At 40.5% G+C, this 20364-nt stretch overlaps 1 protein-coding gene across 4 annotated transcripts in view; it reads left to right on the forward strand.

Moving 5' to 3' along the window:
* Positions 1-20364, forward strand: part of slc6a9 (solute carrier family 6 member 9) — a 73201-nt gene that overhangs the window by 35659 nt on the left and 17178 nt on the right. For 3 of the 4 annotated variants that reach the window (XM_051396664.1, XM_051396656.1, XM_051396647.1), the window contains 2 exons: positions 17754-17910; positions 20145-20276. In XM_051396664.1, coding sequence (XP_051252624.1) covers positions 17754-17910; positions 20145-20276 — 289 coding nt within the window. Of the gene's footprint in view, positions 1-5076; positions 5172-17753; positions 17911-20144; positions 20277-20364 lie in introns of those variants that run through there. The other variant, XM_051396674.1, reaches the window with a different exon arrangement.

The raw sequence follows: 20364 nt of genomic DNA on the forward strand, positions 1-20364 counted from the left end.
TACTGATATGAACTCAAGCTTTTATAAACTGAAATGGACTGACTGTGCAGGTTATTCTTGTTGTGCCGCAGTCAGTTGGAAAAACACTGCACTGCTGCTGGGTCTTCCTGACTAAAATTAAAAATGAAGGAGAATTAACATATACATACAACAGGCAAAACTATGGCCAAAGTCAGACCTAGATTTCCCGTCTTCAATGTCATTCTCTCCCTTGAAATACTAAAAATAGTTTATGAAATATAATATATACATTTCCCGAGGTTATAAATATTTATGAATCTATAAATGTTGCACTTTGTGCACTTAACCGCTTCTTTGTTTGAATTAGAATTTTTCTTTTAAAAGCATTCCCCATTGTCGGCAGTTTTTTTGGAATGTGACAGTGAATGTTGGCTGACTTATTGACCTACGCTTCCCTGTTAAAATGCACATGTTCATTAGTCCAATTTAAATATTCATACTGTGTTATTCTCAAATTCTGTGGGAAATTGCACCTTTTTCATAATCACTGACTCTGCCCGCATTTTAGATAGTATTTGTTCATCTTTTGAAGACATTCATCTATATTGCGTACATGCTGTTGTATTGCCTTTGCTGTTACCCTGCAGCTGAGTAACAGTTACTCAGTAAATCCTGCATTACAGGTGCTTACTATAATGTATTCATTTATTCAGTATTTGTTGTATTTATTTGGTTCTATGGAACTGGATGTGCAGTCAGTCCAATGTATGTGTCCATATTGCAAGGCATATCTCTGCCACTGCATCTGAGATATAGGTGCTACAGTTTAGCTGAACTTGTCAGTGGCCAGTCTCATTGACAATTTTGGTCTTATTCTGGTGGTTTTGGCTGAAAGTTGGCTCTGATCATATCTTGGGATGTGATGTTTATATTGAACATTGTAACCTGGTTATCCATCTCCTTGCATAGATGATTCTATTATCCAGATTTCTGATTTCTGATCATCTGTGTCAGTTCCAGCGTGTTTTTAATTTCTGCACCGATGAGCCAACTTTAGTTTCTGGTTGCTTATTGCCATTAATGAACAGCAGGGCAAACAATAAAATGTGTCCTCCCAAATTTACTGACTTGCCTTGAGGAGTGTGCACATAGAACAACTAGTGGCCCTGTTTACACCTGGCATTAACATGTGTCCTGGGTTATCCAATCTCAAGAGGACGGAACAAGAACATCAGTTCACACCTGGCGTTAGTATCCAGGCTCTACATGAGTGACCACTTATGATTGCATCTCAGTTCCCCACTCTATTTGTGAAAAAACACATACATCATTTCCATTTGAGAAGACCAAATAGTAGTAGTAGCTGACATGCGTCAAACAGACACAATGTTTTTACACAAAGAAATAAATGAGTTAGTGTATAACATTTGCCGAATGTACACCAAAATAATAATAAAAAATGTTATAAACAGCATTCCACAAAATTGTAGTTTTTAAGGGAGTCTGGGGACTTTCACTATGGGCGACAAAAAGTAGCCTATATTGGTTACTGTTTACTGTATTTGTAAATTAGACATGTTTATAATTAATGAAATGTCTTCTTTCACAAATATTATTGATGAACTCTGAAACGTTCAAAAAAAGTGTTCAAACTGCTGCTAAATGTTAGCTACCATCGATGTCACCACAAACTGACACAATGTTTTCTACAAGGAAAGAAACAACTTAGTGTATGGCATATAATACCAAATATACAAGAAGGCACTAAAGGAATGATTAAGCCGTTAAAAGTTAATTAAATTTCTCCTGACTCAGCAACTCAATTTAAGGGAGTCTGGAAACATTGCGGTCATTAGTTCAATGGTAAATCAGTTGAAACCGACAGTTCAGTGTTCACAAACATCTGCTGCTTATCTTGGCAGGTAAGAGAGCACCATATTACGTTGCATTATGGTTAACCAAATGGAAGTCTTCAGTTGACTAGGTGGTCTTTCAAGAAATGTGGCCATATGCCACCTCCAGACCACTTCCGAATGTTGTCTGAACAATCAGATCTCAATGCGTCTTGGGTGCATTCACACACCTGTACTTAAAGAGGTCTACTTGTGATCGAATCACCAAAATGCATGTACAGTACGCACAGTATCGCAGCTTCTTCAGGTTTTGGAAACCAGGATATCAAAGATCACAGAAATACCACAATACTAGTGTGCATGTAAGCATACTGATTCCCTCTTAAATTGTTCTTTCCTGAAAGACCTGTCAGTGACAACTTTACCCGTGGCAGCTTTCTTATACAGTAGACCAAAGTACTGCAGGTTCATGTGCTAGTTTCTTTGTTGCTGGATCACTGGCTACAAAACATAAAAAAAACAAATTAACATCGAGGTTGCATATTCCCTCAGCCATTATGAAATTGTCATCTTACCTCACTGATTTTATCATCTCACAATGTCTATTTTAAATTCACACATGCGCACTTTTAGATTATTTTATTGTACAGGGAAATAATTAGCATAAGTTACCAGGAATTGGTTTCTGCATTTCATTATTTATTATTATTTATTATAGAGAGATATAGTTATAACTAATAATTATGAAACTGGGTTTAATAAGCTGCACATCTGCAGGAGTTTTAAACACTGTACACTAAATGTACTATGTGTGATGTACAGAGCAGAACCTAAATCGTTTTTAAATAATAACATTATTACAACAGTCCATATTCTCCAGTTATTTAATGTGATGTACTGCTCTGACCTATGCATTTACATTAACAGTGGGGCGACTTTTCAGAAGAAGGGCAAGTTTAAGAAAAACTGTGAAACGAGGTGAGGAGAAAAGGCTGATGAGGCTTATTCATCAGCTTTGTCATGGATTTGTAGAAAGGGAAAAAACCAGGAGAGAAAAGAGCTGATGATGAGGCTCGTTGAGGCAGCATTCTCACCATGTTAGCAGAGACGGGGTGGGTGGGGTGGGTGGGGGGGTGATAATGCTCGTCCAGGCTGCATGCGTGTGGTGTGCGTGTTTGTGTGTGTTTGTACACTCTTGTTGAAGCGGCACACTTGCAGTGCGAGGATTGAGGGCAACTCCACAGAGATGATGCTTGTTAATGCTGCCTCAAGTGAAGAGGGCAAAAACAATGAGGAAAAACAAGGACAAACAAGAGAGATGGAGAAAGATGGATGATGGAGACGGATGTGTGTATTTGGGAAAGAGAGAGAAAGAATAGTAAAGCAGATACATTCAATGTCAATAACTCATTCATGGCAGCAGCAGTAGAAAACAGTTTGATTCAATCCTGCATTGCTTCATTAAGTAACTGCTGCTGGCCCCAGACAGAACAATGATACTATAACTAAACTCAAAAATAAACTATGACTGAAACTAATGATTGTTTCCATTATTGATCAATCTACTTGTGATTTTCTTATCTAGCCAATGTGCATGATTGAATCATTTGTACTCTGAACTTATAACTTATCGCCTTCATACAATTAGTCTACTCTTCACACGCTCACTATGGCACGCTTGGGTTTAATGCAAGATGTGTGGATATACTTGTGGATATGTTTTTTTCATGTACTTAAACATATTTTACAGCATAACAAACTGTTTTGTTGTAAAACTTTTACCATAAAATCTCAGCTTCACTCTGGAGCATGTCTTCTTCAAACATCCACAGACTGAATGTGCTGTGCACAAGAAGGAAGGAATCAAAATCCAGAAAATTGCCCATCGCAGATTCCTACATTTTGCCATTGTGACTTCTCCACATGGCTATTTTTGTCTGGCCAACGATCCAAAACCCAAATATATTCTGTTTACTATTACTGAAGACAAGTAAATGCAGAAAGTTCTCATGATTTAGCTGGAACCAGAAAAAAGCTTTTTGTTCGAGTTGATTATCAAAGCAGTTGCTGGCAAATTTTATGTTTATCATCTAATCCATCCTTCATATTAGCTCTACAATCAACAAAACAAGCCATAAAACAATTCCAATTTGAGCTCCACAGCTGATATCGTGGTAACATAGCAGCCTGAACTCAGTATTCACACACCATTTGCTCACACTAACTAGCCTTGTTGGATGCCAGAGTTATGTGTATGCTCTAGCGCATGCTGGAAGATTGTGTGTGTCTCTACATGTTTGTGTGTGGGTGGGGGTGAGTGGGAGGGTGTGTGGGGGTGAGAGGGATGCAGGTGAACAGCTTGCGAAGGCCAACAGTTCCGCAGGCCAGTCTCGCGCATCACTTGACAGCCATACCCTGATGAAGGCCTACGCACAAATGAACTTGTTAAGCAAGCGAGCGAACATGCGGGGGAGGGGGCACGGCTGCAGCGGCTCCAGCTAGACCCGTTTTCCTGTCCGTGTACATCAGCCACTACTGCCCCTCGTCCCTCTGTCTCTATCTCTTTCCTGTCACTGTGTCTTTCTCTTCAAAGAGTCTCCGTCTCTTTTTCAGTCTGTCTCTTCCAGTCTCTCTCGTTCACTCACGCTCATGTAATCCCATTGTTTTATTAGAGAACAGCCTATTTTTGAATTGGATTGGGAGATTATCGTCACGATGCTTTGACAGGGTGCTGTCATCCTGCGCTCACCGACAATGGACAGTAAAAAAGACTGTCACAACAGATTGGTCCTCTGTGTAGAAATGAAGTGGTTAGCATAATAGATTGACTGTATTTACATGGATCTTGCATACAGCTGACATACATAGACAGGACTGAAAATCCAGTGACAATTGTGGAATCTGTGATTATCTTTCCCAAAATAAAACTCTGTATTACATACGTACACGAGTAAGTAGGATAATCTATCACACATAAGCAGACACATACAAATGTCAGCACCCATATGCATGTGTAGAAACTCACACAGTTACACACCTACGTGTTAGTCGGTGGAGGTAAAGTTTCAATCCCTGTTGATTTCTGACATTAAGTGCCCGTCCACTCCCCTTTGCCCTAATCCCACCCAGCCATCCTCAACCCTTTCTAGCCCCACCCCCTTCCTTTCCTTTTTACAAAGATGTCCACCTCCTCCACCTCCCCCCAGGGCAGGCATTTGTGGATTGCAGCCTGTTAAGTTTTGTGCTATAAGTATCACGGAGATAGACAAGTTGGTCAGTTGGTCAGGCTGTTGGGACTATTTGAGGGGCTGATGCTGCTCTTGCATCAACTTCTTCATCATGGACAATTATTCCAAGGTAAGGGGCTGGATGACAAAGTTGAGGTTTTTACAGGTGAAGGTAGTGTGGTGATTGTAGTACCTAATGATATGTACATACCAGTTGTTGAATGAAACCATGGTTCACTGGTAGCTTCCAAAAAGGTTTTCTTAACATCTGTCGCATCAGTGCACTTTTCTTGTTAACGCTGTAGGTAAAATATAACAAACATAGATAATGTAAAGATTCCTTGCAAAATTACAAAGATTCCCATAGAATCAAAAAAATATTGCTTTGCATTGCTTTTGAATTACAAACTGACCTCCTAACTGTCCACCTGCAGCAGCAGCCCTTCAGCTTATTGACATGTGAACAGGCTGACCTTTTGAACTGTCTTTCTTAATTTACGCTTATCTTATGTCTTCAGTAGAACTTTACTTCAGATCAAGTTGAAATAAATTGCAGTTCAGATCTGGTATCAGAATTGATTTTGAAATGCCACTTGAGTGACTATTTGTGATCAGATTTTACTTGCAATGATGTTAAACAGAATAATTGAATGGGACCGCAGCCAGGCAGCTAGACAAGGGAACTGAGACATTTTTTTGCATACTGGATAAAACTACCAAGTAAGAGAATTGGCGAACATGATAATGCACACCGACTGAGAAAGAAAAGATGGACTGCATTTGTGAAGTCTCAGATCTTGGGTAATTGAATCTCAGTGTGGTCAGTGCAACTTAGGGTGCATCTGTTGGTAGAGCTGTCCACTTATAATCACCAAGAATGCATTTTAATGAAAGGTGTGTAAAGGGCCCCAGCTGCAGAAGAGGGCTGGGATAGCACCAAAGTGCCAAAGGGTTCAGTATTCCTCAAATTAAGTAGATTCTACAAAGTGTGGTCAGGATATATTTAAAAGACCACACTTGAAGGTGGGGCGAAAAGCCTGATGTCATGGAGAGAAAGTGACTAGAGCTGCCCCCAACGACAGATTTTCCTAGTCGACTAGTCGTTAGATAAAGCCAAAAGTCGACTAGTCATTGCATGTTTATGATGCTTATTTAACAATTTAAATGTATATTTAACAGCCGCCTGTTAAATGCGAATGGGAAAGTGGTAATGATTCTCAGTGTGTCAGAAAAACCAGCAAGGAGACATATAGTTCAACACAGTATTACATCACGTCTCATTGTCCAAAACACGGAATAAATCATTTCCAACTTCACTAAAACAAATACTTATGGACTTCGATACAATGGATGATGAGTAACGTTAATAGTTATTCACAAATTAACTTACAAACTCCTCTCTCTCACTCCTCAGTTTCATGTCTCTCCTGTCCCTGCCGGAACCTGCTGTGTTTTCTGATCAGAGCCGGCTGTAAATCAGCTGGCCTCGGTTGCTCACTCATTCTGGCTTGGCAGTATTTCCCCGGTTCCTACGCTAGTAGAGTTTAAACTCCCCCTGTCCTTTGAGCTCCCAGTCAGGGTACAGACAGATAATACAACTACTAAACTAGCTAGTGCAGTTAGCATATGCAACAACGCACCGGCAAGTGACTCTCTGTGTTGGAAGAGAAAAGGTCTGTGTTGCAACAATCCTCGGATACTTTCGTCCCACTGACGAGGCGTAGCTCCCGAATGGAGTTTGGGGGTTTTTTTTGTGGCTATCCAACTAATGAAAAGTGGATCAACTAACACTGTTCTCATCGACTAACGGTTAAGCTGAATATTAAGGGGCAGCCCTAAAAATGACTTTCAGACAGTCTCTCCTCACATTCATTGTGTTGTGATGGAAGTAGCCTCTTTTAAGTTTTTTAAAAAAGTGGGAAAACTTGTTGGATTGTAAGTTTTTCAAAGTTGCAAAAATTGTCAGACATAGCCCAACCAATTCCAACGTTGCTGTTGCATGCTGTTTGATGATCCAACAAGCACTTTGTTTGAAGCATACTAACGCTTTAGTGCTTGGGAGAATTGTCATGCTACTAAATTACTTGGGGGTCCTTCAATGTACCCAGGCATGCATTTACCCTCACAATACACTACAAATCAAATGCATCCATAACCATGTAGCTTAAGCAATTAGATTCCATCCTCCTTTGTTTTATATAGAATCACACCTGCATTTAGATTTCCTCTAGTGATCAGATTACCTAAGGCCCATACTGCACTTGTCCTTTACCGACATGCACACATAGACAAACAGCTGTACTTTATACCTTGAGCATTAAAAGCTACATCCACTAGAGAACACCCAAATCATCCCTGGAATATCTCTCCCAAGAACTTTCAGTTTTGCACAGTGTAAACATATGTAAATGTAACAACACCAAACGAGATTACTTAATTTGTCGCTGTGGAGCGCCACAGACACATCACATTACTGTGGGTAATTGCAGACAAGCTTTGTTAGTTTCTCCTGAAAACATTCTACCATTGTTGTTTTTCAGAGCCTACTGCTTAACTTAATTTACATCCTTTATATCACTGTTCATGTGCCTAGTTTCACCTTGTGGTTGCATAATTTAAAAGGATTTGCAGAACCAAACCTCTGAAGGAAGGCGCAGTAGTCTTTATACGCACACAGGAGCACATAGTTAAAAACTAGTATATCAGTGTCAAGTGTGAACTGTAGATGCCTGACTTGCTGAGCAACTGTCTCAATGTATGGTGTGATGTAACCTGTAAGTGACCCCTAGCTTCTGGGCGGCCATCTATCCCACCCTTCATTTGACAGGACTCTACTTTCTCTCCACCACCTCCTCCTCCTCCTCCTTTTCCTCTCTCCTCCTCCTGACACCCCATCCATTGGTTTCAATTAATCAGCCGTGGAGGGGGATTTATTCAGTCCCTGCCCAATGGGATCCTTTGGTATGTGGCCCCAATGGTTGCAGGTTGAGAAGCCACGGTCTACACTGTCTTTAGGCCTATTACTCTCACCTCACAGCCCACTCATAAAGAGAGCTTTGAGCGGCCTGTTTTTGGGGGGATCCGGTGGGCTTTTTGTCCCATAATAGCCAAGTGGATTCAGTCACTGCAGACAGACATGTTTACTAAACTCTGCGTAGGTGGAGTGAGGGAGATTACGTGTGCCACTTTGAATAACGGAGGCTGGATTATTGGCTAGGGAAAGTCTGCAAAATGACAACATGTTTTTTTGCTTGTTTCTCAGGAAAGATCACTTTGGTCTGGGTGTTATTTTAAGCTAATTGGTTTATCAGACACAACAGTCCCGGGGGTGGCTTGTGTAAAAGAGTGATTTAAAGAGTTTCACACTCTCTGATTGCCTATATTTGCATGCTGGTGATTTGTATGTAATAGAAGATTGAGCGAAATTTAATGGAAGGCAAGGAACTACATGAATCCCTGAGTGCTTTAGCCTTGACGAGATGCTTAATGGGCAGCATTCATGAGAAGGAGGCGGTTGAATAAAACCTGTGTCCAGTCCAATTTACACTGTTGGATAAAGTTGTTTTTATACATCTGGTTTAAAAGAGTGCTCCGGTCAGTGACACAGAATCTGTCTTTAAACTATCCCATTATGTCTTGTAGTTAAGGGTTATTCTCTAAACCTCTGCTCAGTTGATCTCTCTTGACAAGTATATCAGACGTGCCATAGAAAGCTGTGAAATACTGGACAGAGTTAACTTTCACTTTTTTGGTCTGTGCACTGACTCGCGTGGTAGTCAGTCTGACATGTTTGAGACCGTACTTTTTGTGTTTGATGTTTATTGTCAAGAGGCTCTCATGACTCTGCTACAAGAGAAGTACATACATCAAACTGGGGTCCTTTGAGAGTGCATTGAGATCAGATTGCTGGAGCTTCATTTGGAGCTGCTTCTGTGAATGCAAATGAGTCCCTAACTGCATTAAAGGTCAGTTTTATAGTGTGCAGGGGGTATAACAAACAAATGTCAATATTTCAGCAGATGTACTTAATACTGTCGCCACATTTTCACCTCGTATCACCTGTGTCTTTTCCTCTGTCAAGCAGAAGATGCAGGTTCTTATGAAGCTAAGATCGACCTCAACATTCTCCTTTCCACACTGTCCAGCTCAATTCGAGTTCGATATCACAAATCAGTTTGGTGGTTCCTAATGCTAACAGCAATATTTTCAACAGATGCTAACTCTGGTTCAGTTATTTGTCACTGTGCGCTGTCCCTGCAAAAATAAACACAATTTTAAAAAGCAATATTTTCATATCCATGTTCTGCCTCGTGACCACAGCTCATTAATGTCTTTGTTTGAAATAGGATAAATCAGTGTCACAAGGTAGCACATTACACAACACAGTTTGTTTAAGGATACACACACTTTTTCAAAAATTTGGATCAGGTGTGATCATTCTCTCATGCTCACTTCTCCCAACCCCCACACAAAAAAGCTGGTACCTGGGTGGAAATAGGGATGAGATTTAAAGCTATAATATGTTTCCTTATTAAAATATCTAAAATAGCTAGACCTACTGTATGTTATCTATTTTGTTAAGTTACGTACATACATTATCCCAGATGTTCCCATCAATATTCAAAATCAGATAAATCTTTTAAATTACTATTTTATATCTTGTTCCTTGCTTACCTCTAGTTACTATAACTTCCAGGTAAACACAAGATGCTTCCAATACTTCAGAGAATGAGGAAAGGAAGTTGGCGAACACAACTTAACACAACGTGAATAAAACTTTAATATTGTCCGTGAACGATTTCAGAGTCACGTCAGACAGATTTTCATCAGCAATGGTGATTGTTCAACAATGAAGACAACAGTTCCCATGATGCCATGCTACTTCATGACGTATTTTGTTTATGTTTTGATGTGAGAGCCCTTCTTGTGGCAGAAAATTACATACTGTACGTTTAGGTTGAAACTAACCTACACATCATCTGGTTCTTACTTCATTGTGTTTAGTTAGCAACTCAAATATGGCAGCAGATAAAACTCCCAGCAACACATCAAAGTTGTTGTTGATGTTTTTTCAGCTTCTGCTAGAGCTACTGTATGACTCCACAGGACAGCAATTGCAGACTTGTAGAAGTATCAAAGATATCAATAGTAATAAACTTAAAACAAAGCTAATTTGTAGTAGTTTACTAATTAGTATCACAGTAATGATGTTATTATCACTAAACATGAACTACAGTAAACAGATCTATAATTAAAAGGCGGAATTAGTTCTATGTCTGAATATCAGTCATTTTAATTTTATTTTGGGATACTCATGGGGTGTTTGTGGACATTCCTAGCTCAAGTATTGATGATCATTGCTAAAAACCGCAGTTCAGTACAAAATGTTGCGTTTGTGTGTGTTTGTTATCGTTCAGTAGTATTCCCAGAGATTTACTGTGAGACGTCATAGAGGTGTTAAATGATAACAGGGTAATTAACTGTGGAAATCAGGTGTGGGGGTGCATTTGTGGGAATGCCTAAGGTATATAAATATCACACTCTTGCCTCAGTATAAAATCACATTATTTTTCTTTTAAACCCTTCCAAACAAAACTGCCAGCAACCATTTTTTTTATTCTCATAACCATTTATTTTTGACTATTCTCGACACATTTCACCTGGCAGTTGGGTATGCAGCCTCAACCGTATGTGTAAAGATATAATTTTTTGCTTAAAAAAGCCATTCAACCTTACATTGAGGGAGACTTGCAGAAGTGCACAGAGAGACAGCAGAGGGGAGAGGCAGGGGGGCAGTGAGCTGTCAGTAAAATGCCATCGCTCTATAGGAGGTGTCACTAAATAAGATTCTGTCGGACAGGAAATAGCACGCACAGTCAGCAGTTGCATGATATTAACAAATCAAATTTTGTAGGCAAGATTATCAGGCCTTTGCAGAGCTCTGCGCTCTACTGTGGGCCTTCTTGTTGCAATTGTACGAAGAGTTCCTGTGTACCTTTTTTAAAAGCCCCGAAAAGGACCTAATGAAGTGTGCTAGAGATGCAAATTATACAGGGAAGTACAAGTCTTCAAATGTCTACCTCTTTTTTTTCTTTTCATACAGTCCAAACCACATTAGATTTTTTTAACTCAAGTTCAAAGATCATCATCAAAGGAAAGAAAAAGAAGGGACCTCAAGTGTGTGTGTTGCTATAGGCTGAGAGGACGTTTGTAGTTCTTGTTACACTCCAGTAGACAGTGTCTCGTACAGACATGGCAGCAGCTGTCAGGAGACGTCAGCTTGAAAGGTTCACACTGCTGTCTGTCAAGTTGGTCCTGTGAGCGTAGACGCCTGTGTGAAATTGTATGTACATCCTCCAATGGTGTGTGTGTGTGTGTGTGTGTGTGTGTGTGTGTGTGTGTGTGTGTGTGTGTGTGCAAACTCTGTGCAGCCTGTCTACAAAGCTGCTCTCTTTGGACTGTGAGAGGAGGGAGGATGAGAGGCTGTACAGGAGGGGAAAGGTGCATCTGGGATAAAACTGAATCACTGTTGCTGTTGGAGCAGAACCAGTATTTTATTAATCTGATAGACCTTTTTCACAGCAGCCATTTTGACATGAAATAGAAGGGTAAACACAGCTGTTGCAAACACCAATTAAGGTTTTATGGCAATTTTACAAAATAATGAGGTTGTGATACACAGACGCTCATCTTGGTGCATTCTGACAGTGCTTTGAGTTTGCAGTATTAAATATTACAGTGTTACTGTCTGGTGCTTAATACAGGATCTCTGATTTAAAGATTTACTGGCAGAACTGGAATATAATATCCATAGGTATGTTTTCATTAGTGTATAATCACCTGAAAATAAGAATGTGTGTGTTTTTGTTACCTTAGAATGAGCTGTTTTTATCTACAGGAGGAGTGAGTCCTCTTCCATGAAGTCCGCCACATTGATCCATCATGTTTCTAAAGTAGCCCTGAATGGACAAACACTGGCTGTAGATAGGGTCTCACCTAGAAGGTGAGTGGTATTCAATTAGTTGCAATCTGCAACTTCACCTCTAGATGCCACTGAATCCTACACACTGCTCCTTTAAGCATTAATAATGATGACCTGACATACTGATAGATTTTCACACAGGACAGGTACAACTACAGTCTGTGTTGTCAGTGTGCAGCTCCATCAGAGCAGTCTGAATTCAGGAGGACAGCTTAAGAGAAACTCAACAGTACTTTTTGACGGTTATGCATAAAACCTCCCTAACTACAAATAGAAGAGCATTTATTCCCCTCACATTACACCTGCAGGCCTTTGTAGAGTGACACATTTTTGGGTAAATCACACTGATCCTACCTTATGTCACTTTGAGTCTGAGCCTGCACAACACAGATCAGCGTTTCTCTTTACATTCACACTTCAGGCACTGAGCTGGCAGTCTTTTCAAGATCAGCTTAGCAGAGAGATGAGTTAGGGACTCTGTATTTTGTCAGCGACTGTTTGACAGACTGTGGGTCTCAAACCGGAGATCAAACCTCCACCCTTCCCACATGGAGGTACTGTTTGTGCTAAATATACAGTAGTAACAGGATCATCAGAAACCAGGAATAAAGTTTAACAACAATATTTCAGTATGAGAAAATGTGTGTCTTTTAGGGTATTTGGAGAGGAGCAGTCAGTTAATCACAGGGCCTTTTACGCTGTCATTTATCAGCAGTCAAATAGCAAAATGTTGAGTGATGCAACCTGTCAAATTGTGCAAACACGGATTACCCATTTGAATACCCATGTTCCTCTTAAACTTTGTTATTTGAAATTGAATGACAGCATCACTTAAGTTCTCAACAGGGTCATCGGCCTGGGGCAGCCCACTGTAGCTGCCCCACACTGTGATGACATGTTTCTAGGTCTACGCTTGACTGTCAGAAACAAAAAATTGTGACATCGGGGACAGTTTCCGGACCATCAGACTAAATTGTGGTTTTACTTCATTATTCTAACATTAGTCTGAGCTCTGTGTTCATTTGAGTTATTTCCTCTTTGGATGGGAGGACCTAGCTTGCCCTAAAGAATCAGCAGTGGAAATTGTGTCTGGGGATGCAGCAGCAGTTTCAAGGAGCAAATTCAGTTTAAATGCTGATTTAAGAATCGCTGTTTCAACTTACAGCAACTTAACTGAGTCAGTTTCATGTTTGTTTTGATAAGGGTGCAAATTTTCTTTCGCTATTGCTCTGGCTTTAACATGACATATCGATTCTTAACTGGGCCTACAAAACTTTGATTGGCTCTTGTGCTTCTTCGAATGGGGAAGCAGCAATTTGCAATGTTTATTTCCTGACACTTACCTTGACATGTGTCACTCATCGAAACAAACAGTATAAACTGGCAACATATACATGACCGTGTTGGACTTGCATGTTTTATCTGCAATTTGTGAACACCAATTATTTGTGAAACATGGCCTGACACCTTTTACGACCTGCAGTACCCAGATTACTAAATCACTCACAAATTGCTCTAAATCTGTGCAATTTTATTATAGGAGCAGCAGCAGCAAAGTCCACGCTGTGACTCGAAAGAGACCTTGGAAAGAGAGCAAAGAAGTTGCAAACTAAATAGAAGGGGAGATGGGGGGGGGCATGTGTGGTCTTATATAAAGCCCAGATGGTCCCAGAGAAGCACGTGACAGAGAAATGGAGGGATGGAGGGATATGGAGAGAGGAGTGTCTGTCTGTCTGTCTGACCGACTGGGGGGCTCACGGGAGCCGACACCACAGGCTACAACACCTGGGCGGTGAGAGGCAGATATCAGGGTCAGTCATGAGAGAAAGGGATGTCATGAAAAACATAAAGTTCAACTTTTGCCCAGAGGGTTCAGCAAAGTTTAGAGTTTAATATTCCCCTTATTTCTACTGGGTTGTGTGGATCTTCTGTTGATTCCAGATCGAACCCCAAATCCTCTGATAAACATACATGTTTTTCTGTTGACTGGGAATTTGCTGTATTGTGTATCCACGTTTGTTTGTCCATCTTTTTCTTAAGCTAGCTTCCCATAAAACCAGTCTACAACCTACAGAGAATGTTTAAACTCATAGGTCATACTCTGCATGTAGCTGGATGGAGCAACAGTAATAACAGAACAGGAGCTTTTCAAGTTACTTGACGTGTGATGGCTGCACTGCTTTCTGGTCCACCCAGGCTGCTGTTGGTGTTTCTTTAGAAATACATGTGGGTTACTGGCCATTTTTTATAGTGGAATGGACTGACCCAGCTTCTTCCCTCCTGATGCCGATCCTGATACTACGGAACTCAGAGTGATAAATAAGGCAATATGATGTACAGCGAGTGGGATTTCTGTGCAACAAAACAATGCTGCCTGCAATGACTGAATGAATGTTCTATAAACTTTATTTAAAAGACATTTGGGACTGCCACTAACTAAATTATTTTATTATTGATTAATCTGACAATTATTTTTTTAATAAGTCAATTAAACACTTTCTCTAAAATATGTCCATTGTTTTTTCCAGCAGTTGTAGGTGGATATTGTAATCGACCAACAATCCAAAACTATTATGAATGACAAACAAACCCTCAAATTTGAGAAGCTGGACTGAGCAAATGTTTTGCTTCTTGCTTAAAAATGACTAAAAAGAGCGACCACAAACCGTTATTCCAGCCCTAGACATTATCGACATTACGTCCACTGTACCCTTTTATGATGATTATTTTACAGCTCTGAGCTGTGTTTTAAGTTGAAATTGCATTTTATTATGAGAAAACTTCTTAATTTGGCTTTACATGTTGCTTTTGAATCCATGCACACAAACATTTCATGGTGACTGAAAACAATTAAACATATGCAGTGTAGACCGCCTTATCAGAGCATTCTAATACAATTCCTATCCTTACTTTAATGCCAATGGCAGCAGCAAGCCGGGGGTTAACTCAATCCAATTCAGTCCAGTAGAGCTAGCAGAAGCTGTAATTCATGATAAATAATGATTACTTCTGATTACTTATTAGGCTGAATATGTGGATTTTTAATTGCTAAATATATTAACTAAATTAGGTCAACACAACACAGTGCCTGCTTTCCACTGTCAAAGAACATCCACTACACATTCTCTACTTCTTTTGAATTCACTCACTTTGCCTCACATTTTGAATTTAAGCTCTGTATAGTTGACACTGTGTCAGGTTGAGTTTTACAGAGTGCACAGCAAAGACTCATGGGTCACTGCTATTCCCAGTGCTTTCTCTCCCCTCTGTCAGGTTGTAGACCTCAGCCGAGCTGTCAACCTGTGTGTTTATGCATGTGTGTGTATCTTCTGAAGGCACACACCTGGATACTGATAGGGAAGTCCGATGTACAAGATGTACAGCCGGGTGGAACAAGAACACACACAGCTGCACACTGTCTCTGTGTCTCCGATGCTCCTTTTCCTTTCCAAAGTCAACTCCAGACGGAGACGTCGTAATGTGCGACCCACTGCGGCGGCGGGCTCACCGCTGGGGGGTTTCAACTCACACACTGCTGCGACCGTGGCTTCACTCTGAGCATCTCCTCACCAACAACAACACATGTGTTTGCTGATCTTCCTGTCTGTCCCACCTGCAGCCTCCACTGCTGCACAAGGAAAGGTCAAGGATGCTGAAGAAGTGCTCTTTGTCTTGGCCCTCCTGACATGCAAGCGCAGCCGGACTCAAAGACGAATTACGGAGCTTTGGGGAAAATATGGCAGCTGTTTGTTTTATGTGGTTGTTGCTGTTTTGCTGTCCGATATTTTTTCTCCCTCGCTCATTAGTCACACTTGGCTCTGCCTCAAAGTTGAACTACGGCACCATGGGGGCAAAATGCGGAGGTTGTTTTCTGTTGCTGTGGTTGTTTGGTTGTTTCTGTTGACACTTTTTGCCGATGAACAAGATCGCGCACTCACTCCGCGTCAGAAGCAGTGTGTTCATCTAGGAGAGGTTGTGATCTGTGTGTGTGTGTGTGTGTGTGTGTGTGTGTGTGTGTGGGCGTCATGCTGTCCCCAGGACTTGGTGTCCTGCAGCAGTTTCATAGAATTAGAACAAAATATAAATGTCACTTTATTGCTCTTATTTTAACTCTGCTGCAACAACTTGTTCACAAATAATGCTGTTAACAAACTGCATTATGGGTAGTTTAACTGTAATACTGAGCATGGTCGACAAAGCATCTGTTAAAGTTGTCTGTAGGGATGTACTGTATTACCTAAAGACATTTTGTGATTTTAAAGATTTATTTACAGCAAAAGAAGAGTGTTTCCATGAGCAGTATTCACATTTTCATCAGATTGAAAGCCGTTCTTACTGAAAATATGCAGCTATTCATTCGCAAGCCTCTGAAAATCAGGCTCTGCTATACACAGATAACATAGGCAGCATGAATGAAGTTTTTTATTACTGTGCCCAGCCCGCATAGGTTGACAAGACACCACAAATTCATATAAGCCAGAGGCAGAGTGCTGCGTCTACATTTTCAAACATAAAAAAGTCCAAAAATAGAAAACCAGCTTTCATAATCAGATCTTCAGGCCTTCATTTTCTACAACAAAATTCATAATTCACTGATAAAAAACATTTATCATATAATGAATACCAGTAAATTCTAGTTAAGTAGTCCATCTTGCCTTCTTCTCCAGGCTTTGAGGCAAAGCTACCATTCCAATTTTTTTTTCTCCACTCCAGAATATTTCAGTGTTTATTCAAGCCGTTTCATTAAAAAAACAACAACTCTTAAATGGTTATTGTTTGTACAGTACAAAAGAAATTGGGACTCACTTTACACTTAAACACTCAAATCACACAGCTCACATTTTAACAGAGTTAAACATTATTGTTACATTCCATACTATGCAGCATAACCTCCATAAAAAATTATTAGAGCTCTTTTGCCCGTGGATAAGTGTGATTTACTTTACACAAATACCTTATTTTATATTCTAGCCTCTGACTTTTTAATGTGGCGATGCCACAGTTGGATCATCTCACATTTGATTTGTACTGACCCTGGTACCCGTCTATGTAAAACAACCAAGATCATTGCACAATTTCTGTTTGTTAATGGCTGATCCGAGAGCAGCAAGTCAAGTCGTCTCTCTTTACTACCTACTATAGTGTAAAAATGATAGAAATGTTTTTTTTCTGCAAGAGCACGAGTGTCTTCATGTGCGCCCACAAAAACACAGACAGACAGACAGACAGACGGACACAGCTGAGGTTATGGAGGAGGTCAGGAGAGAGGGACCATCTGATGCCAGCAGATGGAGTGATAGAGGGAGGGAGGAGAGGAGAGGAGAGGAGAGGAGAAGCTCGGAATCAGGACGACAAGACCAAATGCTTATCGGCTGTTCTTAAAGCGCTGATTTCACTTTACATTCCGTCTGCTCCACTGCGCCCACCTTATGCTAGACTTTGGGGTAGAGGAGATAGTATTTACAGGAAATATTCAATAAGTGTAAGCACGGTTCATGAATAATTCATCTCCATGTGCACCCTAAAGATGTTTATTATTTACCATCATTGCGTGATACAGATCTGATTTAGCCAAATAGAGTAAATGAGGCCTATCGGGTGCTCTTCTCCGTCTGTAAAATAGGTGTGTTTTAACGCTTCCAACTGCAGTTGTTGGACCTGCTGCAGCAGCGCTGTCTACTCTCCTGTCACCTGAAGTCACCTCCCTGTCTCTCCCTGTCTTTGTTGTAGAACGGAGCAGTTCCAGGCGAGCCAGTGAAGAAGGATGAAAACTCCCGGAGAGGGAACTGGGGCAACCAGATTGAGTTTGTCCTCACCAGCGTGGGCTATGCTGTGGGCCTGGGCAATGTCTGGAGGTTTCCCTACCTCTGCTACAGAAATGGAGGAGGTAAAAACATCCAGTACATAAAAAGAAGATGAACTGAAATGGATTTTCCACACTGTACACAACTTGATTAGTTGATGATCAGGAAATGTGTGCGTTGTCATTCATGGACCTTTTGGGATCCAAGTTTTCATGCTGTTGAGTACAAATTTTTCCTGTTTTGTTTTGGGATTTTTATACACACACCTGCCTTGAGCGAGGAGTTCTCCGAGGGCATGATTAAGTTTTATCCTGAAAGGATTTCAGTGTGCCTACACAAGCTGCAGAGAGAAAGCATGTTGTTGGCCTGGCAGCAGCTCAGTAGACTATCTGTACAGTAAGTCTCAGCTAGTAAACAGTTAAGTAATGTGTAAAACAGTTGCTAGGAAACATCTGTTGCATTGTCAAAAGCAATCAATTACTATGTAAATTGCTGTCAGTCGCAGCATGTAACAGTTTTAGAGGGAAAACAATGAATTCAAACTTGACTGTCAATCATTTGTAAACTTAGGTATGCCTTTGTTTTTTTCACATGCACACAAAGAGGTGTGTTTCAAAGTTAGTTATAATCATACACAAGAATATAGTGAAGAATAAGAGGGAAGTTTTGATTATGCAACTGGCATTTATACGTTATGGTGTATTTTTGTGAATCAAATCTTCCTCCTTTCCATTATTAATCAGGCCAAAAGCACCTTCACCTTTACACTCTTGAGCGTCTCACATCTGTCTGATTGAACCTTCAGTTATAATCAACGCAGTCTTCACCGGTCGCATCACAGCTCACACTTTATGTGCGTAACGTCAGTCCAAAGTAGGCTAGATTTGCGTAACTACATTATTGTTTATTGGGATGTGAACGCTGTTAAAATGTGTGTGAGCGCATAGAATGCATCCAGCTGCTTCTTGCTGCTTCCACTGTGCAGCAACTTTATAAGGACATGACAACAAAAACTCTGCTGCTATCAGTTTGTTTTTGAGGCTGTCCTCCAGTAAAATGTATCCTAAAAACACTGGATGAAATGGACTAAAATGTGTTCTAAATAGAACTAAACATTTCCTAGAAAAGTGCTAAAGTGTAGTGAATGGTGGTTAGTTTGGTCAAGGTCCCGTAACTCGGGGCCTCAGACCTTTCCTTGGCATCTGTCCTACTTCTTCTTATGTTTACTCTGCAAATATTTGGATTAGTGTTATGCATGCGGAAGAGCCACATTTCCATACTAGGACTCAGTATATGTAGGCCATACATTAGCTCATACACAGCTGCAAATAGTGCAGAGTGGACAGGAGAGCTGAGCTTTACCAGCAACTCGCACAGCGCGATAAGGTTTTGGTATTGTACAGTATCAGCTGGTCTCACCGACCTAGTTCGCATACAGACACTCATACGAAATCTCACACACACACAACACACACACACACACACACACACACACACACACACACACACACACACACACACACACACACACACACACAGACATTCTCTATAGATGTCTGTCTGGTTCCTGGTCCAGTCTGAACCACCAGAGAGTTGCTGCACCACTGAACAGACTCAGCTGCACACATTCAGTGACCTCTCTGCTCACTCAGGGGAGGTTACTGTGACAGATGAGGTTTATGTTTTCTTTTCTTTTTTTGGTTACTTTTTTTTGCGGATTGCAATGTCCTTTTCAATCACATGACAAATGTCTAATATATGTAGTAATTGGGACTGCTATTGAAGTATTTGTTTTTACACAAACATGCAACACTTGCAGAGATGTATATACAGTATATATTGTGACATTTTCTTTAGTGCTGTATCATGTTTCTAAATGCACCAATGTTTTTAATGATAACATGGTGTATTTGTCTTTCTCATGTTATTTTACCCATACATCTTGTTGTTAGAGATCATATCTTTACAGAGTACATTATCACTCCCAGCCCATGAAGTCAGCCAACACACTTTAAACACTTAACATTTTTAAATAATATGTGTGTTTGCCTCTGTCTGGGCCAGGTTTATCTGTACAGTATTTATTATCTTTGTCAGACAACAGTGTAAAATGTAAATGACATCTGCATATTTTTGTCTGGACTTACACAAACATGCTCTCACATCAGCAGTACTAAAACACTGAAGTTACACATATTGGACTTAGAATATCATTAGAATATCTTCAAGCTATTCATGACCAACTTCCAGTCTTCCTAGAACGCAGACCAATACAGTGACTGAGTTGAGTGCCTGTCCAACTGTCTCCCCCCTCCAGGTGCCTTCATGTTACCGTACTTCATCATGCTGGTGTTCTGCGGCATCCCCCTCTTCTTCCTCGAGCTGTCCTTCGGTCAGTTCGCCAGCCAGGGGTGTCTGGGAGTGTGGAAGATCAGCCCTATGTTCAAAGGTTAGTGTTAATGTGGTTTGTGTGCTTTGATCAATTCATCAATTTTTGGGGACATTCTTTTTTACTCAGAAATTACGTCATAGGGCCT

Source organism: Dicentrarchus labrax, unplaced genomic scaffold (assembly GCF_905237075.1).
Source record: "Dicentrarchus labrax unplaced genomic scaffold, dlabrax2021, whole genome shotgun sequence".
Classification (NCBI taxonomy): domain Eukaryota; kingdom Metazoa; phylum Chordata; class Actinopteri; family Moronidae; genus Dicentrarchus; species Dicentrarchus labrax.